This window comes from Dendropsophus ebraccatus, chromosome 1 (genome assembly GCF_027789765.1).
Source record: "Dendropsophus ebraccatus isolate aDenEbr1 chromosome 1, aDenEbr1.pat, whole genome shotgun sequence".
NCBI lineage: Eukaryota > Metazoa > Chordata > Amphibia > Anura > Hylidae > Dendropsophus > Dendropsophus ebraccatus.
Genome location: NC_091454.1, coordinates 105,721,103 through 105,748,537, shown reverse-complemented (window position 1 = coordinate 105,748,537; position 27,435 = coordinate 105,721,103). Strand labels below are relative to the sequence as shown.

Here is a 27,435-nt window from a genome sequence, read left to right as displayed (position 1 = left end):
TTTCCCAGCACACCAGGGAAAAGGGGCACTGACGTCAAAGCCAGCAGCCTGACGATGCTAACAAAGTGCTTTGCTTCATCCCTACCCGATCAGACTCTCCTCCTCCAGGCTGTCATCCTGCTCTGTGGTGATTCTGTGCATAAGATGGCCGCCTATGAGTACACCTACTTACACTATGTAATTCTACTATAAAGTAACAAATCACTTTACAGAATCTGTTGATCAGTGCCAGGTATGCACTCAGTAGCAAGTGGTTAACTGTTCATCACCTTTACCGTTATTTTCAGCTGTGGCAATATCAGCAGCTTAATGAATGTATTGTCAAGAATTTTCTGTGGATTAGTGTAGAAAATAAAATCCACTTTGATTCACTGTTATTACATAATAGGCTATGTCCAACAAATAGTAATTTTGGAAGACAAAGATCAGCAATGTTTTCCGTCTTGTTCTGGCAAATTTTGTTACTAACTGATTGTTCCTTATAGATGTGATATGTCATGTGATGTGATAGTGACCAAATCAAATAGTTGTTTGTGACTTCACTATCTTGCCGGCTGGCAATGGAGACAGCAGAGGCAGGTGATGGACATTCTGCTGCCATACACAAAACTTTATTTTAAAGAATAGGTTTTTTTTGTTTGTTTGTTTTTTGAAGGCAAAGTATAACTGAACATAATGTTTTCCCCATTTACAACAAAAACAGTTTGTATATGAGAACAGACAGTCTATTCATGAATAGTTCTTTTTCATTTCATGCTTTGTCGCTGGCAGCCATGATGTGGTGTTAATCTTCAGTGCTGCAAAAGTCTTAGATTCGTGTCAGTTGGTGCCACAAGCTGGAAGGAAGGATGCTTTCCACTTTCTCCATAACAAAGTTTAAAGGTGCAAACAAGGTGCTCAGGAACTGAAAGACAGAGAACACCTGATCAGTTAGACCTTCTACACATACAGGATTGTGTGTATGCTGACAACCATAGAGCATTACGTAGACTGAATGTGTAGGATGCTGCTTGTTTGCCAGGAATTCACGAGAGCCTTATTGGTAGCACAAGTGCATAGACACTAGAAAGTGGATACTCACAGCTTTTGCAAATACTCCCATAAGCTCTGGGAATTGATGTGTGAGAAGAGCCAACATGGCTGTGAAGGAACACAACCCGGCTGTGAAGAGTATGAAGAAAGGAAGTTCTTTCTTTGGATATACTGAGACTTCATGAAATGCTGTAAATAAAGATGAATAATTTTGTCAAATTAGCGGGGAGGAGAAACAGCATCTATCAGATATATTCTAACAGTGACATAGATGTGCATGAGTCTGCTGGCTCATTTCCCTTTATAAAGGAACAGTCTGCCCCCTACCGCCAGGTCATTTACTCAGAAAACTAATCATAGCTATTATATTTATTCTTCACGGTGAGGAACTTCCAATACATTTTGACACGTATACAAATGAGAAACAGAAGCATACATGGTGAATATGGCTAACTTTACAAGTAGGAAAATAATTGAGGGGTGAAGAGTCTAGTGTTCAGCCCCTAACACTACTACCATTAACTTAAAGTGTCACTGTCATTATAATTTACAAAATCTAAATCAACAGAAGATCGGAAATAAAGCAAACTTGCAAGTTACATTATTATTTTTTTTTAGTTGTTATGCTTTATAACAAAGCTATACGTACACTTATCCTGGCCCAGTCTCCTGAAGGCAGCTTTTTAGTCTTGTGCTGGTTGAAAAAAAAGAGACTAAACACAGGAAGTCCTAGTTATTTGTTTGCTCACAGAAAAGGCAGTCATGTGACTGATGGACACATCGAGCCGTAACACTGCACCGGCCATACCTCATGAATTTAGACTCTTTTTTTCAACCAGTATAAGACTAAAAAGCTGCCTTCAGGTGACTGGACCTGGACACCAAGCAAGTACAGCTTTGTTTTACAGCATAACTAAAAAGAAAAAAAGCAAGTTTACATATATATATATATATATAATTTTTTTTATTTTACATCCCCTGTTGATTTAGAAAGTTATAACAGTAAGTACTAAAGCACAGATCTTACACTAAAATAGGAAGACTAAAGAAAGAAGGGCTCAATAAGAGAGACCTGAAAAATCGGCAAAGGTTGGCACAACATGCCACAATGTATTTTATGCATATCGGTTTGCATTCACAAAAGGCATGCAGTACTTACATGGAAGCAATTCTCTGTCGGCAGTTTCTGTGCAAATGGGGTATGGGTAAAAAAGGTGACCCTTTTCCAGTGGGTATGGAATCATTCTGAATGCTAAAAGACAAGCGAAATCAATTTTGTAGCTTAAGAATACTGTAAACCGTTAATACTACAGCAAACTATTTCCACACAGATAAAAGAAGCAGACCATATGAAGCACCAAACATTTTTTCAAGGGAATCTGCTGCAATTCATGTTCCAAACTAATTCTAACATAGGATACACAGAGTCAGATAGGCTTTCCTGAGCTCCTGAAGTGCAGCAAGCTGTAACACCTCCTTATTCCTTCCTCCCATACCTGATCCTGCTTGGGAATCCAGTTGGGGCTTCCAGGTGTCAATCAAGCATGTAGGGGGGAGAGGAAGCATTCTAGCTTGTAGCTATTCAGGAGGTTGGCATCTTTGACTCCTTGGGTATGTGCACACTATGGAAATCACACGGATAACCTGCTGCGGATTCCGTTGCTCGCCAAACTCCCCATCCCCCCCCCCCCCGCCACTTTCCTTCCTTCCCATAGACTCTATTCTATGGTCAGGCAGATTCCGCCATCTGCCCAAAGGATGAACGAATTCTTCAGGTGGACGGCGGAATCCACCTGACCATAGAAGAGAGCCTAAGACACTGGCGGAAATTCAAGTAGGCATGTGAGCGAAGGAATCTGCGTCAAGTTTTCTGTGTGTGCACATACCCTTTGTCTGTACCAGAGAATAAAACTTTTTTTTACATACTGAAAACACAGAGCGATTATGACAAGGAGACACATGGTACCTTTGATATATGCAACAGTATCAGCAGTTTGTAACCTGAATTACAGCTAAAAGATTCCCTAGCATTAACTTCCTGGTTACCTACAATTAAGTTATTCAAGACAATACTAAACAGAGAACTATTATTTTACAGACAATAGGCAAGACCAAGTAGCCTTAAAGAACATCATCCATAGAGGCAGGCATACAGGAATGACAATGCTGACACTGCGGCCACCATGGCTTCGGTCTACACATTTCCTATAGTTGTGCATTGTCATTTGTTTCCAAAGAGATTATTTAAATCAGGGAGGTGTCAGCACTGAACTCTACTCATAAACACAACCAGTCGCAGGAATAAACTTTGATGTGCATATTACCATACGGTCTGTCAGCATATACTGTAAATTTGTTTCAGCCAACATGTAACAACACTAAACCCTGATTCATAAGGAAAATCAGGGGCTTGCTAGCAGATGGCATTTATTTCAGTACATAAATCATGGCCATCTGAAATGTATTTAAAAAGTAAGACCAGCTTGTGTAGGATTTGATCAGTTACAGCTGAATAATGTATCACAGACTGTAGGGTAGTGGCCTGCATATTTCACATCTAATGTAACAAGAACTTGGATATCTTCAGAATGATTCCACTTCTATCAATTTTAGCAGCAATCCCTGTGGCCTTCAAAGTCACACTGTTCTACTTTAATATTCCAGTAGTAGGAAGTGGTGGGAGATCAGCTGTCATATGAGTGATGTTCTCACTGAATCCATTCTTCAGGTTCAGATTACATCACAAGAATACAATGGAAGACAATGACACGTTGGGCCTACTGTTTTAAGATCACTGTTATAACTACAGATTGACCATTTAAGAACTTTGACCCAGATTTATCAAACTGTGTGCAACCTGTGCTGTGATTGGTTGGTGTGGACAAAACCCGACAGTTGTCTTTCAGTTTACCAGAGCAATTTAAGAAATGAAAGCAAAGTTGTGATTGGCTCAGGTTTATCAATCTGTCGGAGACAAATCACAAGCACAGTTTTATAAGGTCACAGTTTCACCAAAAAAGGGAAGGAAAAGGTCAAATGTCCCAATCCATGCACCTTTGCCCCTATCTTGACAACAAGTTGCCTCTCAACAAGGCTCCCCCCTTCCAGTCCTTTACAATGTTTGTGCGGCCGCTGTTCACTTGACAGTGGCCGCACAAAATAGACATGTAAGTTTTCTGTGAACACTCTGCATACATTGCTGCCGTTGTTCCTTAGAAGATAATGCTATTTCACACTTATAGCGGTCGATGTTGCAATCTGCAACAACTGCTGTTATTTATTGAAAAAAAAAAACTGTGTGAACACGTACCGGATCCACATCGGATTTTCTGCTGCGGATCCGCAGCAGATTTCATCTAAATAACTGAACACAGCATCAAATGTGCTGCGGATCTGCTGCAGATCCTGTACGTGTGAAGGCACCCTTAAGGTGAAAAACCTCTTTATACACTTTGATTTGGGATATTGAGATTCTGTGAAGGGCTCTTAATTGTTATTTTGGTATATATGCTTGAGGGCAGTATTTTCACATGTAAAATGTTTATAATATCCAAAGTTCTTAAAAAAGACATAGAGGGAAATTTATGAAGCAAATAAAAGCGTATTTTTGGGTGGAAAGGGGCCAGATGTGAATAAATTTATTCACAAATGGCCGTTTTGCAAATTAAATATTCACATCTGGCCACTTTCCGCCTGGTACACCAGGGTGGTGGGGAGGGGGTGGGGAGGGGGCGGAACGGGGGGTGCGGACTCAGAGTCCGCTCTATTCATCATTTTCTTCGCAATAAAGTAGTCAGGAACCCTACTCCTGATCTGAGCTGGCGTAGGTTTCCTGGAGCGCGCACTGGTGCGCACGGGATTTATGTAGAGGCAGTACGCCTTTACCTAAATCTCCGGACTGTCGGTGCTGCGGGGACATTTTTAAGTCCGGCGCAGAAAACGCTGGACTTAATAAATGTCCCCCATACACTCAACTGCCATGTGCTTTCCATGTGGAATTCCACAAGCATATGTTTCATGTGGCTATGTAATGATTTAACCACTGGCAAAATGTAGAACAATTTACTCCAAATCCCCTATGGGGCATTCTCGGTTGGGTTGACATGAAAAGCTACAGCTGCATCTTTCCTGCAGGTAGAAATGCTATTCAGCAAGAATTGATAGATGCCCAAAATCCCTCACACAAACTATTCTTGAAAAAAATCTATTTGTTCAGAAAAGATTGGGTGGATGCAGAGATAGAAGGTTGAAAAATTCTTAAAAACATGGGAAAGCTACATTATTTTGCAACCCTGCATACAACCACCAAAAACATTTTAGGTACATCATATGGTACCAAAAAATTAAAAATTATAGGTCAGCCTCTCATTAAATCTACACCAACATAACACCTGGAGAACTCCAGCAAAAGCTTTTTTTTCTTTAAAATCAGCTGGTGTCAGAAGGTTATATAGGTTTGTAATTTGCTTCTATTTAAAAATCTCCAGTCTTCCAGTACTTATCAGTTACAGTATGTCCTGCAGGAAGTGGTGTATTCTTTCCAGTGTAAGGCAGTGCTCTCTGCTGCCATCTCTGTCTGTGACCGGAGCTGTCGAGAGCAGGAGAGGTTTTCCGTTGAGATTTACTTCTACTCTGCTGCAATCTCTGTCTATGTCAGGATTTGTCCAAAGAGCACTGTGTCAGACTGGAAAGAATACACCACTTCCTGCAGGACATACAGCAGCTGATAAGTACTGGGAGACTTGAGATTTTTAAATAGAAGTAAATTACAAATCTGTATAACTTTGACTCCAGTTGATTTAAAATATTTTTTTTCCCATTAGGGCTCGTTCCCACTGAGCAAAAGCAGCTGAATTTCTGCGCTGAATCAGCGCTGAAATTTCAGCCGTTAAAATAGGTGCAGAGCTAATTTCCATTGTGTTGAATGGAAATTCTGCTCTGCAGTTCACACAGTGGAATTTCCGCACTGAACTAATCCGCTTTCCGCCAGAAGAATGAACATGTTCATTCTTCCGCTAGCGGAAGCCCATACAAATCAATGGGGCTCTGATTTTCTGTTTCAGCGCGGATTCAGCGCGGAATACAAGCGTAATACAAGCGGAAATTACTCGCTGAATCAGCGCGGAAATGGGGAAAAGGGGGGGAGGAGGATTCTAGTATATATTCTGGTATAGTCTAGTTTACTCACCAAATACTCGCTGAATTTCAGCGCTGAATGCATGCGGATTCAGCGCGGATTCCTCGAGTATTCCGCGCTGAATTTGTCAAGAGCTGATTACGAGCTGAACACGTTCCTAGCAGAATACGCAGGGATTCTGCTTACATTCTGCTCGGAATTCAGCGTCAGTTGATTTCAGGCGGAAATATTTCCTTGCGTAATCCGCTCCTTTTGCTCTGTGTGAACGTAGCCTTAGAGTGTCCATTAAATGGACCCACTGACATAATGCCTGCTCTGACTTCTCTCCCCACTCTTATTTCTTTTATTTTTTTCCCTACTTTTTGAATAAAGGCATCAGCATATATAAGCAGGATCTCAAGACCAGAGTCATATTGCTAGTTGTACAACTTCAAAATGTCTTTTTTTGTGTGTGTATTATTTTCACAACAAACAATCTGCAACACAACAAACACAACACAACAAACACAACAAACAATCTGACCTAAATAACAAAAGCTACATTCCAAAAGGCTGGCTGCTAATCATTTCTCTCTGATCTTCTTCTTGTATCCTTGTAAGTGATGAATTAATAGTATAACAGCAGGAGTTAACGGTGGATAGTATAGTGCAGAATCCTCCAGTGATGTGTGAGCAGAACAGAAAGTCCAACACCAGACTGTATACAAACTTATGTTCCTGTCAGTTTTGACAGCTGCATTCAAATGTATAATGTCCGACTAATCTCATTGATTTCTTTGATTATGCCACAAAAGTGCTGGATGAAGGTGGTGCTGTGGATATTGCCTATCTGGACTTCAGCAAAGCTTTTGATACAGTTCCCCATAAAGAGCTGATAGAGAAGTGAGAGAAAATTGGACTTAATCCCTGGATAGTTCAGTCTGATATCTATCCTTCAGCCAACCACAAATCCACTGAACTATCCAGGGATTAAGTCCAATTTTCTCTCACTAATTAAATGTCAGCTTATGTTTACATACTGCTCCATATAGAGGAGAGTTTGGCCCAATGGTTATAGTGCAATAGTGACCTAACCAGCTAATGGGCTATTGTATGTATGTATTTGTGTTCTTTAGTTGACCAGTAGTGTTGTCTGTATCCTGGCTCCTCTGGCTTTTATGTGGTATAAGTATTTTATACAATATCAGTTGTTGAAATAATAAATAAATGGATTGAGTATTGAGACTTATGTGTAATATTGATGCGTTCATTGTAGGATTTAGTTACATACCACAGGGCAGCACGAAAAAAAAAAAAAAAAAAGAAGACATCCGGAGTGCATTCTCTTCTTCTGGGAACAAGACCTATTTAAACTTTTCTGACACATTCTGTGACACATACTTCTCTAATAGGAAGCCTAGTCTCTAGTACGTCAGTGTTAATTCTCTTTCTGGCCTATGTGACCAGTCTACAGTGCGAACACAAATACTGAAGCAACTAACCCATGGAATCAATCATTAACTGTGTGCCCTGATGAACTTAAAATGAGAGCCCAGGAGAAACACTAAAGTACTGCCTATTACTTTCTGCGTCTTCTCCTGCTGACTCTTAAAGGAAAACTATCAGCATGTTAGAATAATCTAACCTGCTGATATCTCCCTGTAGGGAAAGCGGAGGATGAAGGTAAGTTTTTTACCTTCAGCCTCCGTGCTATTTCCATGCTATTAGAAGTTTAATCCTTATGCTCAATAGGTGTCTTGGTGCACTGGGGATGGGAAACCACACTGGTTATAGAGAAAACAGATTATACAAGTAGTGACTATAGAAATCTAAAAACATAATAAAACTAGTGTTTGCGGCCAGGACAATCCATGTCTGTTTATATACACTTTTGAAGGGTGGTGTTTTCTCCCCCATATATATATATGTTGTGGTAAGTAATTGTATGACAAAATAAATACCGGTACATATAATGTTTGTGATGTGTAAACAGTTTCTTTGTGACTATGATGTGTGGGTGCAACAATGAGAACCCCAGTAGTCTAGCCCTTCCTTCACAGGTGTCTGGAGAATACTAGTCTGTGAAAGAGATGTGACCCTACCAACACTGCAAAATGTGGCAGCTGAGACACATCACCACCAACATGGCTGTCCAAGTGTCTATTTCAGACAGCTTTGGCAGCCAACCTTGCACACACTCCTGAACAACTAACACAGAAAGTAATGCATTATGGAACATGTAGTTCCTAGAGATTGATACTTGAGAAGTGGTAATGTTAAAATTCCACCTAATTCTAGTGTGGCATTGAAAATGTTACATTTCACTAGAAGATCATATATTCTGTGCTTTCAGCTTTGGCAGAACTATGTAAACCTTTCTACAGAGAAAATAAAAAGCTGAAACTTGCTGATTTTGGCTCTGCAATGGGCCACTAGCTAGTGCGGTATATAGGCAGCTATTGTAGGAATAGGTTATTACAAGCTTATCCATAAACCTTCTGTGTAGTGTTAGGAAGGTTATATATGATAGCTTCTTATGAGTTGGAACAATGAGCTAGAGCTCTTTCACATATATCTAGCTATCCTGTATTGTTTCCCTCCATTGCGGCACATAAACACCAGGAAAGAAAAGATGCCAGAACTGACCCCAGGATTTCCTATAGGAGCAGTGTTGGCATTAATTTTGGGGGGAGTGACAAAGAATCAGCTAAATAAGCTGTAAAAAGAAAGTATATTGCATTCAATGGTGCTCCAACTAATGGGTCTGAACAACGCATCTTTCCTTTTCCTAGCAGACAGACAGGTTTTCGGACGCTGCTGCCTGAGATCTCTGTTGCACCATTCTAATGGTCAGAATATGACATAAGCTGCATGAATCAATGAACCCATCCCTTCAGTTATCCTTGGTCCACACTGGGTCCTCTCCTATCTGTGGATAGATGCCTGGATAGTAGGGATTCTAAGCATTGTGGGTGACCATGGTTCATCTTTTCATGGCAGCTGATTACATATGGCAACACACTTTCAGCAGTCCTACAGTGTACCATGCCACAAGGTACATCCCATCAGGGATATGTTCCAAAAAAACTTCCATGGCCTTCACAGTTTCCAGATCTTTATGCTATAAAGCATTTTTGGGATGCCATACGAGGGCCACCATACCACTAGAAAAACGTCTATGATAATGCGGCCATTAAGTGTATGAACCAAAGTCTTAAAGTCTGTCAAAATTTTTTATTAAAGTATTGTACTGCCCCCCAAAAGTTATACAAATCACCAATATACACTTATTACAGGAAATGCTTATAAAGTGCTTTTTTTCCCTGCACTTACTACTGCATCAAGGCTTCACTTCCTGGATATAATGGTGATGTCACGACCTGACTCCCAGAGCTGTGCGGGCTGTGGCTGCTGGAGAGGATGATGGCAGGGGGATGCTCAGTGTCCCTCCAGTGCCCTGTGCCCCTCAGAGTCCCCCTGCCATCATCCTCTCCAGCAGCCACAGCCCACACAGCTCTGGGAGTCAGGTCGTGACATCACCATTTTATCCAGGAAGTGAAGCCTTGATGCAGTAGTAAGTGCAGGGAAAAAAGCACTTTATGTGCATTTACTGTAATAAGTGTATATTGGGGATTTGTATAACTGTTAGGGGGGAGTACAATACTTAAATAAAATTTTTGGCCAGATTTCTCCTACATGTATAGCAGTGAACAAGGTTTTCAATATGAACAGTCTAGACATATAACTGTATGTATTTAAAAAGCATATCAGCCACATTTTTTCTAATGTGTCTTTGAGCTACTAACTGGAAGGGATGCTATGTGGAATATGCCTAGAGATATAATTGTACAACCTCTCAGGAGATCCACTATTATACTGACTTGATAGAGAACACAACATTACACAAGAGAACAAAACAATGATTAACTTTTAATTACTGGATCATTACTGTATGTGAACTGTATCTGCAATTTACTAGGCAATTCATAAAGGCAGACTTATTCTAAATGTACAGCTGCCATCTGGTGGTGAATTCTGTAAACTACAAAGAATCAAGAATGTGTGCAAGTAACATGGCTTAGTATACTTATATATATATATATATATATATATATATATATATATATACACACACTCACCGGCCACTTTATTAGGTACACCTGTCCAACTGCAAGTTACCACTTAATTTCTAATCAGCCAATCACATGGCGGCAACTCAGTGCATTTAGGCATGTAGACATGGTCAAGACAATCTCCTGCTGTTCAAACTGAGCATCAGTATGGGGAAGATAGGTGATTTGAGTGCCTTTGAACGTGGCATGGTTGTTGGTGCCAGAAGGGCTGGTCTGAGTATTTCAGAAACTGCTGATCTACTGGGATTTTCACGCACAACCATCTCTAGGGTTTACAGAGAATGGTCCGAAAAAGAAAAAACATCCAGTGAGCGGCAGTTCTGTGGGAGGAAATGCCTTGTTGATGCCAGAGGTCAGAGGAGAATGGGCAGACTGGTTCGAGCTGATAGAAAGGCAACAGTGACTCAAATAGCCAACCGTTACAACCAAGGTAGGCAGAAGAGCATCTCTGAACGCACAGTACGTCGAAATTTGAGGCAGATGGGCTACAGCAGCAGAAGACCACACCGGGTGCCACTCCTTTCAGCTAAGAACAGGAAACTGAGGCTACAATTTGCACAAGCTCATCGAAATTGGACAGTAGAAGATTGGAAAAACGTTGCCTGGTCTGATGAGTCTCTATTTCTGCTGCGACATTCGGATGGTAGGGTCAGAATTTGGCGTCAACAACTTGAAAGCATGGATCCATCCTGCCTTGTATCAACGGTTCAGGCTGGTGGTGGTGGTGTCATGGTGTGGGGAATATTTTCTTGGCACTCTTTGGGCCCCTGGGTACCAATTGAGCATCGTTGCAACGCCACAGCCTACCTGAGTATTGTTGCTGACTGTGGTCATATGTCCATCCAGGGCCGTTTCTGCCATGAGGCGGAATGAGTATTCCGCCTCAGGCGGCAGATTCTGCGCCCCTGCAGGGGGCGGCAGACAGCAGCCCTGCGCCTGCAGCCGCTCACCTGTCCTGCCGCAGCCGTCCGGTCCCGCCGCCAACGCTTACCGCTGTCCCGCGCCGTCAGTCAGCAGCTGTCATCGCCCTCCAGCGAGTCGTGAGTGCCCGTGGTCAGCGGGGGCCGCGATGCCCTCGCTGACCCCAGGCACTCACGACTCTCTGGAGGGCGATGACAGCTGCTGACTGACGGCACTGGAGCGCGGAAAGGAACAGCGGTGGGACGGGACGGCTGCGGCAGGACAGGTGAGTGGCTGCAGGGTCGGGAGACAGCGGTGAGCGGGACGGGACGGCTGCGGCAGGACAGGTGAGTGGCTGCAGGATCGGGAGACAGCGGTGAGCGGGACGGCTGCGGCAGGACAGGTGAGCGGCTGCAGGGTCGGGAGACAGCGGTGAGCGGGACGGGACGGCTGCTGCAGGACAGGTGAGTGGCTGCAGGGCCGGCCCGGGGGGGGGGTGCGGGGCGTCCAGGCGTGGGTGATTCGGTTACGGCGGGGGGGGGGGGGGGGGGGGGGGGGCGGTGGGTTTGCGGGGGGTGCAGGCGCGGGCGATTCGGTTACGGCGGGGGGGGGGGGGGGGGGGGGGGGGGGGTTGTCAGGGGACGGCCGCCTGAGGTTTGCCTCAGGCGGCAGAAACCCCAGGATCGGCCCTGTGTCCATCCCTTTATGACCACAATGTACCCAACATCTGATGGCTACTTTCAGCAGGATAACGCGCCATGTCATAAAGCTAGAATTATCTCAGACTGGTTTCTTGAACATGACAATGAGTTCACTGTACTTAAATGGCCTCCACAGTCACCAGATCTCAATCCAATAGAGCATCTTTGGGATGTGGTGGAACGGGAGATTCGCATCATGGATGTGCAGCTGACACATCTGCGGCAACTGTGTGATGCCATCATGTCAATATGGACCAAAATCTCTGAGGAATGCTTCCAGCACCTTGTTGAATCAATGCCACGAAGAATTGAGGCAGTTCTGAAGGCAAAAGGGGGTCCAACCCGTTACTAGCATGGTGTACCTAATAAAGTGGCCGGTGAGTGTATATATCTAACTATCTATATATATATATATATATATATATATATATATATATATATTACTAGCTATTCTAGTTCTTCCAAAGAAAGCAAATCTTATGCCACTTTAAAAGCCACAGGCTACATGTAGCCAAGCTGCCAGAACAACAGGAACACGAGGGAGCGGTCAGCTACAAAACCATAATAAGCAGTATATACTACTTGGACAGACTGGCGATTTTCACTTTTAAAGAACAGTTAAATGGAATAAAAGTAATGTGCTGGATTTTCAGAGGCATGCAATTATGGTAAGGAATAAGAGGTAAGACAAACACTTAAATGTTGGCTGCACCAGCTCCTTAATACCTTGTGCGACAGCCTGCTGAGAGCAGAGATGTGGCACAACAGTGTCGGCTGTTCTGCTACTAGGTTATCTGTAGTTTTTCTGAGACTTCAGGTAAATCCTGTTTAAAGATTTTTCAGGAACGACAAAGCATTTTAAAGTAGATTTAAAAAACGAAAAAAAGAAACACTACTGAAATTCCACCCATCAAATTCTATGGACTTAAGGCTGTGGAGACTTTACATATAATATAATGTTGGACAGATAAAAAGGCAGTTGTGTGAATATTTATGGACACTTACCACAATACAAAGAAGCAGATTCAGCTGTATACAAAATTGTTCAGCCCTGAGACATCGAAGGTGTATGGCAATGTTAAAGGGGTTCTCCGTCGAGCAGAAGACAGCTCATTACTTCTGCAAAACCTATGCAAAAACTATGCCCGCATGCAAGGATTGCGACTTAACCCTGCCCGCCCCATGTCTCACAAGGCTTTGTTCCGAGAGGTGGGATCTAAAATAGTGAGGGCCAACAAGCAGAAGGCTTCAGCCATCTTATGCTCACCAGACAGCCCCTTTAATAGGGAGCTAAACAGCTGGTTGGCATGAGTGCTGGGTGTCGGCACCTTGTCAATCAGTGTCTGATGAGCTATTCTGTCCATTTTGCCCAGAAAACCCCTTTAGGGTCCATTTACACAGAAAGATTATCTGACAGATTATCTGCCAAAGATTTGAAGTCAAAGCCAGGGACAGACTATAAACAGAGAACAGGTCATAAAGGAAAGCCTGAAATTTTCTCCTGTTATCAAATCCATTCCTGGCTTTGGCTTCAAATCTTTGGCAGATAATCTGTCAAATAATCTTTCTGTGTAACTGGACCCTAACACAACATTGTAATTATAAGAAGGGGCACACAACCCTATATTGAGAATGAGGACCTAAGAAGCTTTAGAGTTGTTTCCCCTCAAGACACTGCTATTGGCAGCATTGTAAAATACAGCAACTATAAAGAATTTAGTTGAATCCATAAAGTGTACCTGTCATTATAGATTTCAAAATCTAAATCAACAGTAGATGTGATATAAAATAAGTTTGCAATTTACATTCTTTATTTAGTTATCCTGCTGTAAAACAAAGCTGAACATACATGTATCAAGGTCCAGTCTCCTGATGGCAGCTTTTTAGTCTTGTGCTGTTTAGAAAAAAAGAGACTAAACACATGGGGGGACATTTATTAAATCCGGCATTTTTTTACGCCGAGCTTACAAATGTTCCCCACAGCTCCGGAGCTCAGACTATTTATGTAGAGGCGCATTGCCTCTACATAAGTCCTGTGCGCCAGGAGCCCGTCCATGCGAACAAAGTGAAGCCTGTCCAAACACAAACAGGCCACTTGGCCAAGCTGCAATCCACTCTCACTGTGGTGTGCGTACTGGGGCCTTTCAACCCAGTCCAGGAATCCAATCAATGAATGCACAACACCATATACTTTGCTGATATTTTATCTCAATTAACTTATATTATCCACAATCTTGTTACAATTCAGATATACATCACCACGGTGCACGAAACATGTTCAATGTAAGAGAGGGACTGGTGTAAGCTTCGCCCATATAGGGCTAACGGGAAACAGTCCGCATTCAGAGACACCAGCTGCACATCACGAATAGGCTGAAGTTGGATAACGTCCACACGTCTGCAACGTTTCAAGGAACACGCCCTCTTTCTCAAGCATGTAGTGACATCACCCACCACCAAATAAAAAGACTAGGAAGTCTTGCGAGAACTCTTCCCTGACTGATTAAAGGGAAACACAAATAGGTATCTGCTGGTGTCTCTGAATGCGGACTGTTTCCCGTTAGCCCTATACGGGCGAAGCTTACACCAGTCCCTCTCACATTGAACATGTTTCGTGCACCGTGGTGATGTATATCTGAATTGTAACAAGATTGTGGATATGATAAGTTTATTGAGATAAAATATCAGCAAAGTATATGGTGTTGTGCATTCATTGAAAGTGCCAGATCAGAGCAGGCGTAGGTTTCACTATAATTTTTCCGGAGGCTGCAGACAGAGGCCGCACCCCCTCTGCACACCCTGTAACGCCCCCTCCCCGCCCCACTGGCGTAGGAGGCGCACATGGGCCCGATGCGAATTAAATTTTCGTAAAAAGACCATTTGCAAATATTTTTACGCCCATCAGGCCCATCTGCGCCTAAAAAAGGCATTTTAGCCTTTTAATAAATCTCCCCCATGAAGTCCCAGCAGTACAGAAAGTCACAGTTCAATGTGTCATATGACTGCCTTCTCTGTGAGTGCAGATGACCAGGGAAATATTGGACTTCCTGTGTTTAGACACTTTGGAAAAAAAAAAAAAGTCAGAACAAAGGAAGTGCTGTGTTTCCCATGATTAAAAAAAATGTAAATTGCAAACTTGTTTTATATCACATCTACTGTTGATTTTGATTTTAAAAGTTAAAACGACAGGGACACTTTAACCCCTTCACGTCAGCCATACGACTATATACGTTCCTGCTGCAGATGCCCTTTCAGGAGGAACGTATATATAACTATCTTCCTTATAACAAAGGGGTTGTAATGTGTATAGCGCAGCTTTAAAGCGAGCAGACCCGCACAAATCAATGTCCCTGGAGCTGGGTATAATGACAGGCAGCCGCGGTCAAGCAACTGCTCGTCATTACCCCTTAAACTCTGTGATGCATAGAGATCACGGCATTCAAGGAAGTCAGTGACAGGATAAAAACATGTCACTGACTGATCGGGACCTCCGTAGCATACTGTAGCTGCAGGGGTCCCGATCACTTGCTCTGATAGCCGATGGTAAGCCACGCACCACCGTTCTGTTGGATTGGCGATCTATGCATAGAGTCTGCTCTTAGGCTCTCATATGTGGTCTGCTGCAATATATATATATATATATATATATATATATATATATATATATATAGACACACACACACATATATACATATATGCACGTTTGGCCCATTGAACTCAATGCAATGGCGATGTATACAAACATGGACAGACATTATTATTTCCCACTGACTTTAAGGGACCGCATTATAATAGAAAAAATATGGCCTTATTTTTACCTTTCTTTTACAGTGTGTGAACAAGGCTCACACTGAGTTTTCGCTATTTGTTTAATGTATATGTTTAAAAGTAAAATAACAGATGCATAAACGGATGGTAAAATTTATGTTGTTGAATGCCATCCTGCAGGATCGTACAAAAAGACGTGGTTGGCCACGTTTTCCTTTATGTTAAAATTAAACATACTAAAACAAAAAGAGTGAAACACATGTAAAAACTCTAATGCTTTACAAAGAGACACAATCAGTTACAGTTTGCTTTATGCAGTTGACTACAGGTCAATAAGAATTAGAAGAGCAATATACTTACTCCCTTCCCACGTACAATGTAAGAGATTTAAAGCTCCCTCTACCCTTTTCCAGTGCTGAAGGTGAAAGAAAGCATATGCTATTGCTTCACTGTCCCCTCTCTTCAGGATGTGCTCAGGGGGCAGTATTAAACTTTTCATTTCAAGAAGGTACTACAATAAAAAAAAGATACAGATGTGTAATGAATACTTGTAAAGCTGATAAAGAAAAAAACTATTAAAACACACAAATTCAGCCTAATTCCTGTATTCCTACAGGTGGATTTAAAAATTTGCAGCATGCCCCCAAATCTACAGAATTTCTTCTCCAAGCAAGAATTGGGTTTTGCACTGTACTGTACTCTTTAGCAGATTTTCATCATGAAATCTAATCTCACCACTTGCGACAAATCCGTCACATCTGAACATTGCCTTGTAAACTGCATAATATAATACTTTGATGGTAAAAATGTGATTTTGTCTATCAATGGCAGAGGAGCCAATATATAGCAAGTGTTTGCTTGTTTGTCAGCAGATCAATGGCCCTATTACATGGGATGATAGCTGCTGTTATAAAAGATACAGTGGGGAAAGAAAAGTATTTAGTCAGTCACCAATAGTGCAAGTTCTCCCACTTAAAAAGATGAGAGGTGTCTGTAATTTACATCATAGGTAGACCTCAACTATGAGAGACAAAATGAGAAAACAAATCCCGAAAATCCCATTGTCTGATTTTGTAAGAATTTATTTGCAAATTATGGTGGAAAATAAGCATTTGGTCACCTACAAACAATCAAGATTTCTGGCTCTCACAGACCTGTAACTTCTTCTTTAAGAGTCTCCTCTTTCCTCCACTCATTACCTGTAGTAATGGCACCTGTTTAAACTTGTTATCAGTATAAAAAGACACCTGTGCACACCCTCAAACAGTCAGACTCCAAACTCTGCTAAGGTGAAGACCAAAGAGATGTCAAAGGACACCAGAAACAAAATTGTAGCCCTGCACCAGGCTGAGAAGACTGAATCTGCAATAGGCAACCAGCTTGGAGTGAAGAAATCAACTGTGGGAGCAATAATTAGAAAATGGAAGACATACAAGACCACTGATAATCTCCCTCGATCTGGGGCTCCACGCAAAATCTCACCCCGTGGGGTCAAAATGATCACAAGAACGGTGAGCAAAAATACCAGAACCACACGGGGGGACCTAGTGAATGAACTGCAGAGAGCTGGGACCAATGTAACAAAGCCTACCATCAGTAACACACTACGCTGCCAGGAACTCAGATCCTGCAGTGCCAGACGTGTCCCACTGCTTAAGCCAGTACATGTCCAGGCCAGTCTGAAGTTTGCTAGAGAACATTTGGATGATCCAGAAGAGTATTGGGAGAATGTCCTATGGTCTGATGAAACCAAAGTGGAACTGTTTGGTAGAAACACAACTTGTCGTGTTTGGAGGAAAAAGAATACTGAGTTGCATCCATCAAACACCATACCTACTGTAAAGCATGGGGGTAGAAACATCATGCTTTGGGGCTGTTTCTCTGCAAAGGGGCCAGGACGACTGATCCGGGTACATGAAAGAATAAATGGGGCCATGTATCGTGAGATTTTGAGTGCAAACCTCCTTCCATCAGCAAGGACATTGAAGATGAAACGTGTCTGGGTCTTTAAACATGACAATGATCCAAAGCACACTGCCAGGGCAACGAAGGAGTGGCTTCGTAAGAAGCATTTCAAGATCCTGGAGTGGCCTAGCCAGTCTCCAGATCTCAACCCTATAGAAAACCTTTGGAGGGAGTTGAAAGTCCGTGTTCCCAAGCGACATCCCCAAAACATCACTGCTCTAGAGGAGATCTGCATGGAGGAATGGGCCAACAAACCAACAACATTGTGTGCCAACCTTGTGAAAACTTACAGAAAACATTTGACCTCTGTCATTGCCAACAAAGGATATATAACAAAGTATTGAGATGAAATTTTGTTACTGACCAAACACTTATTTTCCACCATAAATTCCTACAAAATCAGACAATGTGATTTTCTGGATTTGTTTTCTCATTTTGTCTCCCATAGTTGAGGTCTACCTATACTGTCAATTACAGACGCCGCTCTCATCTTTTTAAGTGTTGGAACTTGCACTGTTGGTGACTGACTAAATACTTTTTTTCCCCACTGTAGCTATTTTGACATAACCCCTGAGAAAGCGAACATATGTAAAAACACGCGTCAGGGTAAAGGCATGATAAGTGTTTATTGTGGCCGTGGTTTTCTTTTTTACAGGATCTCCTGACTCATGTATTTTATTATGATTTTAATCATTTGAATAAAATTTGAGATTTTGGTAGTCTAAGCTTTGTTGTTTTTCCATGTGTAACCTATGTTGACATAAGCCTGATTTGTTGCTAAACAACTGCATTCTGTGTTATATTTTTGAAAAATTAAAAAGAAAAAAAAAAAAGAGTAACCATAACTGATACCTAATTCTTGTGCTTTGGGTGCTAAAAAAAATGTAAGGTGATTTATTCCCCTAAAGAGTATGTACATATATTTTTTGCTGATTAAAACCAAAAACTGAAAATGCATTGTTCTTTTTATCTTGTCTGTTTTTAGTTTATGTTTGCAGATTTTCTATTTACTGTACATTATGGCAGACGACAATCTTGGTTTATAGCCTTAAAATTTTGTATGCGTCACCTGCAAAATTTCCCCAGTGGTACATATGATGATCGCCATTTTTCTCTTTTGTGCAAAATTGGTTCTGATGGTTGGAACTAAATATTATTAGATTGCGGGAAAAAAACAGATACAGCCTAATTTTATAGAGAAGAAATGTATCTTATGCTGACTGATACAGTAAAGACAGAGCATTTTAAATTCTCAAAGACTATGCACAGATTGTGCTAGTGACCACTATTAGGCAAGTATACTAGAAAAAAAAACGCACACAATGTAAGGTTGCAACATTTCCCAATGTCTAGGCATAGGGCCCAACAGTTAAAAAAAATAAAAATAATAATTGGATAGTAATATGGAATGATGTGGTCTACTACGCTACACCATACTTATCTGTTGTGGAATACCAGCATATGCTGGCCTACAAAGGTCAAACAGGCACACTTTTGGACTCCATCAGTTTAATGGAACCAGATAGACTTGACATGCTTAAGATGTAGGTTGGGAACCTTTCCCAGCATACAATCTAACACAAATATGTAATCTGATCACTGACTAAGGGTTCTATGGTGATCAAAGTTAACACATTTGTGGTTGACAGTCAAATATTTCATGGTCCTCGGCCATTTCTGAGAGCACAAGCTCCTGTTGATGTAGACGGTTGTGGTATATATAAATGTTGCACACCATATTGTTATTTTACATTGTTTCTGTGTAGTAAATTTCTGTTTGTATGCAAGTTTTAGGGGGAAATATATGTTTGTCACAAAGTATATACAACTGCAATCACCAGGTGGAGCTTTTTTTCTAAATTTGAGATTTTTGGACTCACTGGACTGTTGATTTAATGAAAGTATTGACATAAGCATACAGTATATGGTATTTATTAAGTTTGCACATCTTCTGCTTTTATTATTAGGCGATACTGCATGTCTAAATTTCTGCTTGGGATGTACTTTTAGCTACAAAATTTAGATGCAAAATTGCATGAAGCTGTCTGTATGTATTAAGTGCCCAGTGGCATTCTGACAGTGTACAATGTCTACTTTGAAGTAATAAATTGGTATGGAAAGTTAATAATTTAGGTTTTGTTTTTGTAACCAATGGTTATATTTGCATATGTTGAATGTTTGAAAAATGTCATGGTTACAAGAGGTGCAAAATATCCAGAATTTGTTTTCGGTGAAAGGGTTAAAGCTAGTATGATTCATATTGGTAGACATACTTTTGGCACATGTGGATTGAACTCCACGGCTCTGTGAATTGCCTCTACAGCATTCATCTCTGCTGTGCTGAGCCCTCGCCGTGATGCGGCTTCTGGGGAAAATCTGGAATAACAAAAACAGGTATCACTAAGTAAAAAATAAACTTCTATTGCAAGCAATAAATCTGGGTCTTGTGAACAACTGTAATTTATATATTTTAAGCATGTTAAAGTGAATGTACCATCAGGCCCGGGCTGAAGCACTGGAGCCAGGCCAACCCACCCCCAGTGGGAGGAATCCCCACCCCTCTATGACGCAGCTCTATTAGAATCCATGGAGCCGTGTCATAGAGGGGTGGGGGGTTCCTCCCACTGAGGGTGGGTCGGCCTCCCTCCAGTGCTTCAGCCCGGGCCTGATGGTACATTCACTTTAAAGCAATGCTAAATTTCCCTGTCTAGGTAGGGTTCCATTAATAAAAGGACAGTAATGTAATTCTACTGTTGTATGATTCTCAGTATCACTTTTTTTTGTTCGAAATGATGCTCAAAAAAAGCTGGAGTGGGGTAGCTGTACTATGCACTGCTCCAGTATGTCACTTTATGCCCATGTTACTGGCACAGAAATTGCTTTTGTGTATAGGAAATAAACCAGACCATGCAATCTCTTTCTCACCTCACACCTCACGGCTAACTCCAGAGCTGTACTTGGCAGGCAGACACCACAGGGAAAGCTGTGACAACCATTGCCCTGCCCTCCCAAGCTGGAGTCGCTGTGTAGGGAGGAAAGATGTTGCAGGTACTGGTCGATCTACAGGACAAAAAGAATGGAAAAAAAATTACTTGTACTTCCATGAGCGCACACATTAAACAGCATGCTGCCTCACAATACTTGCTATGTCTGCCTCTCCAAAGTAGCTGCTGTTAATATATCATTTTTTTCCTGACATCATCCATGTATTCCCTGAACTACAGTACTTGAAATTAACTGGATATTAATGTTAATGTTATTATCTTAACAATACTTTATCAGAATATTTTGCTATGTTACAAAGCTACCTCTCAGGGTTGCATCTGGTTTCCACAGCTGCACAGGATGGTTGCTGTAACACTTCTATCCATTTTTGAAATGGACACTGCGCTATGTCCCAATGCTAAACACAGAAGCCTTGGGAACACTGCAAGTCCCTCTGAAGATTATAAAAGTATATGGCAGTAAGTGTGCAGCAATATTTCTGGAACACCACAGAATATTCTGACTATATGAAACAAATGACCAGCTATTGTTCCCTGCTAAAAAGGAGGTAACAATTTTTCTTAATGGTATCTACTGTTATTCTGTTACTAAACATGGAGCATCATTGTCCTTGTTGGCTCAAACAAGCAAATATTCTAATGGAGAACCTGCAATGTAGTGTTATTGTGGTGGGATCCAAGTAGAATATTTTCCATTGATGTTTGGCAGACATTTGGGAAAAGTAGTATAACATTTTGTGACACTTACTTGTCTGATACTGCTCGTGCTTTTAGCAGTGCAGCTGTGTAACATATTGTGGCAGACTTTGGTAAACTTATATCTGTGGGCAGAAGAGAAATGAAACAATGGTTAAAGACTGACAAGATCCTGTACGTGTGAACGCACACTGACATAAAATTTCAAATACACATTAGGGGAACTTGTAATTTACCCACTAATAAGGTAAAAAAAAGAGCTAAGGAGCACAGAAAGATTTGAAGCCAAAGCCAGAAACAGACTATAAACAGAGAACAGGTCATAAAGCAGGGGTGGGGAACCTTTTCCATGTCGAGGGCCGGTCGAGCATTAATAAAATCATTCGAGGGCCGCACTCAATGTTATACCATGCGTGTCAGTTAGTAGCGTGTGTTTGCAGCACACAGGGCAAGGCAAAGTATTGTTCCCCTAGTGCCCCTGCTATTGTAGTTAACCCTCTGTGATGCCCCTTGTACCTGATGTGAATCCTTAGTGATGCCCAGTAGCCAGAGTTAACCCCCAGTGATGCCCCTGGTAACCTAATTAACCCCCCCAGTCATGTCCCTGGTAACCTAGTTAACCCCCCCCCCCCCCCAGTCATGTCCCTGGTAGCCTAGTTAACCCCCTCAGTTATGTCCCTGGTGGCCTAGTTAACCCCTCAGTCATGTCCCTGGTGGCCTAGTTAACCCCCTCAGTCATGTCCCTGGTGGCCTAGTTAACCCCTCAGTCATGTCCCTGGTGGCCTAGTTAACCCCCTCAGTCATGTCCCTGGTGGCCTAGTTAACCCCCTCAGTCATGTCCCTGGTGGCCTAGTTAACCCCCTCAGTCATGTCCCTGGTGGCCTAGTTAACCCCCTCAGTCATGTCCCTGGTAGCCTAGTTAACCCCCTCAGTCATGTCCCTGGTAGCCTAGTTAACCCCCTCAGTCATGTCCCTGGTAGCCTAGTTAACCCCCTCAGTCATGTCCCTGGTAGCCTAGTTAACCCCCTCAGTCATGTCCCTGGTAGCCTAGTTAACCCCCTCAGTCATGTCCCTGGTAGCCTAGTTAACCCCCTCAGTCATGTCCCTGGTAGCCTAGTTAACCCCCTCAGTCATGCCCCTGGTAGCCTAGTTAACCCCCCCAGTCATGTCCCTGGTGGCCTAGTTAACCCCCAGTGCCTGCCCCAAATAAAAAAAATAAACATCCCACTCATCTTTCCTCCGCTCCCACGCTGTCCAGGTCCTCTTCTCCCTACTCTCTTCTGAGCCGGTCTTCTCCTGCAGGCGGCAGGATGACACCATCGCGCGCGGCCCGCAGGAGTCAGAAGAGGTGCGCCGCTCTGCTGGGGAAGGAGCCGTCACAGACACAGGAAGATGTTGTGTATGCGGGCTCCTGCCTCACCAGCGCGGCGCACATAACAGGAGAGCCGCAAACTGCAGGAGACAGAAGACGTGCGCTGCTCTGCTGGGGAAGGAGCCGGCACTCACAGCATCCTCCTGGCAGCTGTCACAGACACAGGAGGATGCGGGGAGTGTCGGCTCCTTCTCCTCCAGAGCACCGCACGTCACAGGGGAGCCGCGGGCCGCATCGGGTGATGTCAGGGGCCGGATGCGGCCCGCGGGCCGGAGGTTCCCCACCCCTGTAATAAAGGAAAGCCTGGGATTAATCTGTCAGATAATCTTTCTGTGTAAATGGACCTTAGCATCCCATTACACACAGCAAGGCTGTCCTCAACCCCCCCCCCCCCCCATTCTAATTGGTAAGGCTTAGAAAAATCACAGATGGCTGCAGTGGATAAATGTAATGTAGTAATTCTTATCAAAGCAGAAATGCTTGTATTATACCAATAAAACTAAACATCAAATTCTAATTTCGTTTGTTGTTTTTTTAACGCCGTTGCCACCCCCAGAAAATAAAGCTTTTCTTCACACCACTGTGTTAGCAGTGTAGGTTTAGGCTCATGGCGTACAGGAAAAATATAAATGTAACATACATAGACCCCCATTGCTTGACATAAGCGAAAATAGAATCACATTGGCCTCCATTGGGGTGTTATACCTTTTTAGGCTATGTTCACACTACGTATGAGACCGGCCGGGTCTATGTATGAGTACAGGCCGGATGATCTTTCCGGCTGTAGTCTTCTGATGCGGGCGCATCAGCGCACGCCAGCATCAGAACCTCAAACAGCACACAATGAAGCAACTGTCTGGAGCCGCTCGCTTCATTGTGTGAACTGACAGCGTTTCCTACGGCCACAATTCATTGAATTGCGGCCGCAGAAAACTGACATGTCAGTTATTTGCGGGTCCGCACGGGATCTCATCCGGAGCGTATACAATGTGTATACGCTCCGGCTGGGATCCCTTAGAAATGTAGGCAATTTTCCACACTGCATAAAGTACGGCCGTTGTTGCCGACGGCAACAACGGCCATACTTTTACGTAGTGTGAACATAGCCCAACACAGTGAGAACCTGAGTGGATGGATGCTGCTTATTACATTCGTTGGAGACATCCATTAAATATATTTCCTAGTGAATGTGTTTAAATAGAAGCATCTAATGCAGTGTGATAACAGACTTACAAAATAGAAACATGGCACATTAGGATGTGAGTGTAAGAGACATGAACTCACCATCATACTTTGCTAAAACTGCTTGTACATCTGCATATGCCTGGAGCTCTAGCAAAGCTTCTAACAAGTTCTCATGAATATTGAACATACTCAGCAGAGGGAACTCCTTCATTAACTAGAAGAAATGAGACACAGCAAAAAGACCGGCTTTAGTGACACACATAGGAGGATCACACTACAGGGCACATGATCTGACAGATACCTGCATGAAATACAGAAGCATTGAAAGAGTCTATTAATATTCCAAAATGCACAATTTAATGTTTTATATCATCACATCTGGTTAAGTAAGAAATCTATGTGACAAAGGCTGGTTCCTGCTTTGCACATTTTTTTTTTTAAAGTGATAGAGAAGTCCACTAGCAACTAATGTGAATGCTTGCCCCATCCCATGTGATATTTTGGTATTATTGGTATATGTCATATTTTAGTATGCATATATGTGGTGCAGTCATGAATATTATGGGATAAAAACCAATTCAAAACTGCTCCATTAAGATTAGCAGCCACCTAGATGTTAGGCTCTGTTGACACTAGGTTTGGGATCCATCTGGTTCTCTTCAAAACTCTAGGGACTGGGAAGAAGTAGCATCCTCAAACTGCAATGTCCGATTTGGATAGTGTGAGGGTAGGAGCTGGTTGTACTTGTTTCTGATTGTAACCAAGATACCCAAATCCATGTGTTCCATGTTAACCACATACTTAGGATGTGCATACTATGCAAGGGTCCTTTTATAGGTAGAGATTACTCGGCCGCGTGGGCTGCAAATTACCAGCAGTCTATACATACCAGGCACAATCTGGTATCTGGCTCTCCAATGCAATGACGGCTGTATCTTCAAGGTCTTTCCTCCTTCAGCTGTCGATCATTCCAGAGGAGGCAGCGGCCTAAAGTTACAGCATTGGGAAGGAGACCGGAGAACCAGATACCGGACCATAAGTGACGTGTCTGATAGCTATAGACTGCTGCTTGTGATCTGGATATGGATATATACATATCCGTGCTGTCAGTTTCCCTTTATCTTTTTCAGCGCAGAAACCCCTGTTTACACAGGTAGATGTGCCACCGTTAAAAATACATTTTTACAGCAGGTTCCGAACAGGCGATCAGCTGATAATTGGGCTCAGTCGTGCACAGTCTTCGGGTGACTACTGTCACTTTTACACGGGTTGAATATTGGCCACAGGAGCGTTTCTAGCAACGCTTCTGGCTGATAATCAGCTTGTTTAAAAGGCCCTTAAAGGGGAACCATTAGCAGGTTCATGCAAACAAACCTAACAATATCCCCCTGCAGTTGCATACCTGAGGTTTGTGTCACTGTCCTCCTTTTTTCTGTCAGTCCTGCCTCTTTCAGCAAAGCCCACTAGGCATATATTTACATGCATAATCATGTCTGTCTTTGACGTGCTTCCTGCACATGCACGTGAAAGGCCGGCATGAATATGCATATAAAAAGGACGGCTGAACAAACAAGAGGTACACAGCTACAGGGCGATATCAGCAAGTTTGTCTGCAGAAACCTGTTGATAGGCAGACCTTGCCACTTGGTGCTCCTTATAAGATTACAGCGCCTGCATCTTAACTAGGTACCAGACCTGTCTAGCCAAAGCCAGAGCAGGGGAAAGCATGGGAATGGGATAGGTGAGTATACTTGTGTCTTAGGGTCCTTTTAAAATCACAAATATCTGACAAATTTTTGAAGCCAAAGCCAGGAATGGATTTGAAAAGTGGAGAAATCTCAGTCTTTCCTTTATGACTTGTTCCTTGTTTACATTTGGTTCCTGGCTTTGGCTGAAAAAATCTGTCCAATATCTGTGTGTGTAAAAGGACTTTTTTTTTTAGGTGGTGCAATATATTAAAACTAAAACTAAAAGGGTATTTATTACAGGGAGTAACTTTTATAAAGAATTATTCTACAAAGGAATTTTAGGAGGCAGTTTCTATTACACTACACTGGGGCCAGCCACCATACCAAGTATCCAACCTTTTGCTAAGAATTTGAATCCCCCCCTTTGTTCACAGCGCCATTTGTTGTGAGCCTCTGTTGGCTGCATTGGCAGATTTGACAGAAAGACCACTGCTGAATGTGATATGCTGGATCTGGCAGAAAGTTGTGGTTTCTGTTTTACATAGACACCACAAAGCTTTTGTGAACGGAGCTAAAACGAATGTTCATATTTTTAAGTTCAAGATGGTTACCCAAAATGTGTACAAACGGCAAATGTTTTTCACCTGCAAAACAGATACAGTATCTAATGCAAGTCCTACAAAAAGTCAAACACACTTACATCTCTCATCATCTTCACAGCTTCCCTTGTTCTTCCTAACTTCCGTGCACACATTGCTAATCTTCTTTTAATGTACACCAAAACATTGGTGTCTCGTCCTGTAAAAATACAAGTGTAAATCAAACGTATAGCAAGCCTATGTTACTGAGATTTTCCAGGATAAAACACTTGGCTCTCCTACCAATGTGCTGTTCAGTGTCTGCACTACAATAAGAACAGAGCAGGAAGCAGTTGGCTCCATTCTCTGTGTAGCGGCAGCACCAGTGCACTGCATCCCCAGCTTCTGTCACCTAAATAACCTGTACCCTGCCGCAAATACACAGCAAACAGAGCCAACTGTCTCTGGCTCCATTCTCACTGTAATGTGGACACCGAACAGCAGAGTTAGTTAAAATGGCGCTTAGGATGAAGTTTAGAAAATGATCTTCATTCTCAGCATTCTGTGCACTATGGAAACATAACAGCAGGTTAGAGTCTTGAAACTTGATGTTGGTTCCTCTTTATGATGGTTTTACACCCAAACTGAGTATGTAAATCTATTCAAACTGACAGTGCCAGGAATCACAGCAGATTTCACTGCTTACTCGCTGCGTGAAATCCGCTGCGATTTCAATATGTGTGAACCCACCCTTAAAGAGGAACGGTCCTGATCTGTCTTAGTAAACACAGTATATGTATACCTCATAAAACGAAAATTTTGGAGAAAATTTTCTTATAGCTCTCAAAGTAGCCAACTGGGTGTTACTAGTTAGTGGCTCCCTATACTGTCTGAGACTATCAATTCATGCTCACAATGCCAGACTGTGTAGAGACGTCCCCCAACTGGTAAAACCCAGCTGACAATTTAGTGCTGGTGTAGTAGCACAAATTATAGGCAACTCATAATAGGCAAAAATAATAGGTGGTTCTTACGGTGCTGAGCTTCATACTGAGCACCATGGTGCTGTAACTGTTGGCTTCTTCTGTAGCAGCCTTCCCCAGCCTTCAGTGCCTGCTTAAACAACTTCTCTGCCTCTACAATGGTTGTTGCCTCCTCCTCAGCCAGTAGAATAAATGCAGTGGCACATCTGTACACAATAAAATAAAATCATTACCTAAGGTTTTGTATTATGTCATACCACTTAAGAGTAGACACAGATTTACAGGTGACCTTATCTGCATACATAATGAATCA

At 42.4% G+C, this 27,435-nt stretch overlaps 1 protein-coding gene across 4 annotated transcripts in view; it reads right to left on the bottom strand.

The window, feature by feature from the left end:
- Positions 1–596: 596 nt before the first annotated feature.
- The window catches only part of ST7 (suppression of tumorigenicity 7), a 96,962-nt gene continuing 70,123 nt past the window's right edge, over positions 597–27,435 (bottom strand). For 3 of the 4 annotated variants that reach the window (XM_069956049.1, XM_069956057.1, XM_069956060.1), the window contains 9 exons: positions 27,174–27,328; positions 26,262–26,359; positions 23,973–24,087; positions 21,369–21,441; positions 19,889–19,991; positions 16,011–16,161; positions 2,192–2,284; positions 1,082–1,221; positions 597–904 (listed from right to left, as the gene is read on the bottom strand). In XM_069956049.1, the coding sequence (XP_069812150.1) occupies positions 809–904; positions 1,082–1,221; positions 2,192–2,284; positions 16,011–16,161; positions 19,889–19,991; positions 21,369–21,441; positions 23,973–24,087; positions 26,262–26,359; positions 27,174–27,328 (1,024 nt within the window). In that variant the 3' untranslated portion in view covers positions 597–808. The remainder of the gene's footprint in view (positions 905–1,081; positions 1,222–2,191; positions 2,285–16,010; positions 16,162–19,888; positions 19,992–21,368; positions 21,442–23,972; positions 24,088–26,261; positions 26,360–27,173; positions 27,329–27,435) is intronic. The other variant, XM_069956054.1, reaches the window with a different exon arrangement.